The 3,489-nt window shown below is 39.0% G+C and overlaps 1 protein-coding gene across 5 annotated transcripts in view; it reads right to left on the minus strand.

Moving 5' to 3' along the window:
* entpd3 (ectonucleoside triphosphate diphosphohydrolase 3) overlaps positions 1-2,726 on the minus strand; it is a 48,393-nt gene extending 45,667 nt beyond the window's left edge. Inside the window, exons 1-3 of one of the 5 annotated variants that reach the window (XM_019895083.1) lie at positions 2,619-2,715; positions 2,362-2,433; positions 2,265-2,285 (exon numbers count right to left, since the gene is read on the minus strand). Coding sequence is in view for 1 of the 5 variants with exons in the window: in XM_019895081.1 (XP_019750640.1) it covers positions 2,265-2,297 (33 nt within the window). In the remaining 4 variants the exon portion in view is untranslated. Of the gene's footprint in view, positions 1-2,264; positions 2,434-2,618 lie in introns of all 5 variants that reach the window. The other 4 variants (XM_019895081.1, XM_019895084.1, XM_019895082.1 and 1 more) reach the window with 4 other exon arrangements.
* Between the last annotated feature and the right edge of the window lie 763 nt (positions 2,727-3,489).

The raw sequence follows: 3,489 nt of genomic DNA on the forward strand, positions 1-3,489 counted from the left end.
CAAACTCTGGAACTCACTCCCACCCGACATCCGAAATATTGACTCATCTCAAAACCCACCTATTTAAAATTGCATATACAGTTTAAACTCATTGCTTTTATTATTTATAAGTTTATCTGTGGTTTTATTGCTCTTTTGATTGTAAAGTGTCCTTGGGTATTTTGAAAGGCGCTTATAAATAAAATGTATTATTATTATTATTATTATTATTATTAAACAAGACACAATATGATTTTTTTTCTTTTCAATTTAAACAGAATTCCAAAAGACACTGCGCACACCCATTACAAATTAGTTAATCAAACCTTAAAGAGTGCTTTGAATCCATGAAGACACAACTCAAAATGCTTCACATAATTAAAATCATCCACCCCACCACCCACAGGGACGCAAACACATGCAAACATACAGTACCGAAGGTAAAAGGATTTGAGGCTGGGTGTTCAGCATTTTTTGAGGACACACCATCTCAAGAAGTCGTTTTTCCCAGAACCAGATCGCAGGCTGCAGCCACAGGCCTCCAGCATTAGGTCCCCATGACAGCGGTGCAGCAGATGCCTGCAAGCACAGCGCCTGAGGACCCATGCTGCGAGACCAAGACACACAGCGCCAACAAGGAAAATTATACACCATTGCTTTTATAGTAAAAAAAGAAAAAGTCTAAACTTAATCAGACATTAGACTCTAACATAATTCTAAATCTAACAAATAACAGACTACAAATATCAGAGGCATGTAAAAATGAATAATAACATCGTGAATAATATTGAAAATATGCAAACAAAATTGAGAAGAGTAAATATTAGTTAAAACCTCAAAAAAAAAAAAAGGTGGGTTTTGAGCCTGCAGTCCTGAGTTTTGAGATGACCAAAGAAGATCAAAGCCGGAGGACCTCAGAGCTTATGCAAGTTCATAGAGTAAATAAAAAGAGTGAAGAAAAAAAAGAAGGCACCAGACCATGAAGACATTAAAAGTATATCAATAAATAAACAAAATTGAAAAGTAACCTTCAAATCAATCCTGAAATACAAAGGAAGCCAATGCAGAGATTTTAAAATGGTTCAATGTTCTTTCACCCACTGGTCTTTACAAAAGCCACATTCGTTCCACCTGAACAATCTGATGATATCAAATACCAGATGTGTATCAAAGCTCAATGTGGGATGGCACAATCGTCGGGTTGCTAAACATCAGGTTATTATTGTGGTTGTTTCTCCACACGTTGCCTTTTCTTTCATAATATTTTGGCCCTTTATGTTGTTAAATAATAATGAAAAAAATGTATATCCCTATTCCCCTTAATATATATTTTTATAATTGATCCATCCATCCATTTTCTAATCTGCTTATCCTCACAAGGTTCGTGGGCGTGTTGGAGTCTATCCCAGCCATCATGGGGCAGTTGGCGAGGTACACTGAACTGGTTGCCAGCCAATCACATCCAAACAAACAACCATCCGCACTCATAATCACACGAAGGGACAATTTTGAGTGTTCAGCCAGCCTACCATGCACGTTTATTTTGGCGGCGGGGGTTAGAGGAAACCAGAGTACCTGGAGAAAACCCACCCAGGCACATGAGAGCATGCAAATTCCACACTGCAAGGCAGCAGCCGGAATCGGACCCTGTACCTCTGCACTGTGAGGTCCACGGGCTAACCAGTCACCCACTGTGTCTCCCCTTTATAATTGATCATATCCCTTATCATGTTGCAATGCAGTCGAAAATATTTAAGACTTAATTTGAAATCTGTGTAAATACTGTTTTGTTTTTCATACCACTCTTGAGTTGGGGGTTTTAGTTTTTCCAGGTATTGTAAATGTGAGAGCATTTCACTCTGTGGAAATAGTAAGTGCGGTTATGACTAAAAGGATGAGGGTGATGTGTTGTTCAGGAAGGGAAAAAAAGTTCCCTTAAAAGCATGTAGTAACACGATCTCATTGATTCGTGGCTTTACTGGCCGCCAGTGCTTCAATGTACATATCTTTCACTTCATCGTTTGCACAACCAGACAATGCGAAAGTAACATTACGTCCTTTCTTTTTCATTTCATAGGAGTCCAACTTAGTAAAATCTATATTTTTGGGTAGTTTGAAACCTGGTATGTAGTAGTTCTGTGTGATTCTATTCTACTGCCGTATGCATAGTTTGATCGCTGAATTCAATTCACTGCTCCAGACCATTATTCAGTACCAGCCATTTTCAGACTCTTTTGATAACCCTTGAAAGTCTTGAAAAAAATTGTAAAAAAAAAATGCCATACCTGGGGTTGAATGTGTGGAGTCTGAAAACACATAAAAATGTCTCAATTGAAGCATACTGATGCATTTCCTAAGAAAATGTGAAAGAAAAAAAAACACCCTCGACCAAGATGAAGTCACACAGAAAAGTTTACGCTTGGTGTTTGAACACTGACAGCTTCCCTGTCCCTGCTGAAACAACCACAAGATGTTTCCATGCAAATACATACTTGCACATGCTGCTGCCTCTGCTTGTAGGAACTAGTCCTCAGGCATGTGAAGTGTGCCCTATTACAAAATTTCTAAAACTAATCCAAATAAATCTGATCTTCTGATGCTAAACATCTGATATGCGAAGTAGACGAGAGTTGTCTTACCTTGAAGAGCTGCTCAGTGAAGTACAGGCGCGGACCCCGAGGAGGAGATGAGGAGTACAATCAGAAACAGTAGCGATTCAGATGGCTCCGCTCTGAGTGGGAGAGGGCTGCAGATTTAGTAGCCCACTCGGAACAGGCGTGGTGTACCCCAACAAAACACAGTGAGAGGGGAAGGAGGGGCATGTTTTTCACTACTCCCAGCACTATGACTGCACCCTCGCCGACAACGTTGCGAAGAGAATGACAGATGTGTGTTTGTGATGAGTGACACGATTACAGTAGTAGTTGCACATGACAGATGGTGGTTCTAAAGCCAACTCACACAATCAATACAAATTAAGTGCATGGTATGTGCAAAAATAATATTCAGAATAACAAAGTTCTGATCATTTGTTATGAAATATAATGGCATGTAGGAGAGGTTTTGTAACCTATTTCAGGTAAAGTTTGTGTCAATACACCAAAACTTTTTTACCAGCTATTTTGCCAGTATGTCTCACAAAATGATCTTTTTAACTTTTTAATTGCTCATTCTTTTTGAAGGATCCAAGACACATTTCCATTTGAGACACGAGCCCCAATGTCCCATCTGAGCTCATAAACCATGATTTGTGAAAATAAAAATCGAACAAAATGAGATAAAATTATTCCGACAAAGAGGTAAGCGAGATGATCATTTGTGGTTTGAATGTGAAAGATTAGAGGGAGCAAAGGAATGGATCCAGATGAGTTAAAGTGTAAGAGGCTTGAATTGTACCTGATATTTAGAAGGTAATTTTGTATATGACAAAAAGAGTAGTGTTCAAGAATAACATTTTCAGCATGCGGGTATTGGGGGGTGGGGGGTGTCTAATGTCAGGACTTCAGAGCA

This window comes from Hippocampus comes, unplaced genomic scaffold, assembly GCF_001891065.2.
Source record: "Hippocampus comes isolate QL1 unplaced genomic scaffold, H_comes_QL1_v1.1 scaffold146, whole genome shotgun sequence".
NCBI classification, from domain to species: domain Eukaryota; kingdom Metazoa; phylum Chordata; class Actinopteri; order Syngnathiformes; family Syngnathidae; genus Hippocampus; species Hippocampus comes.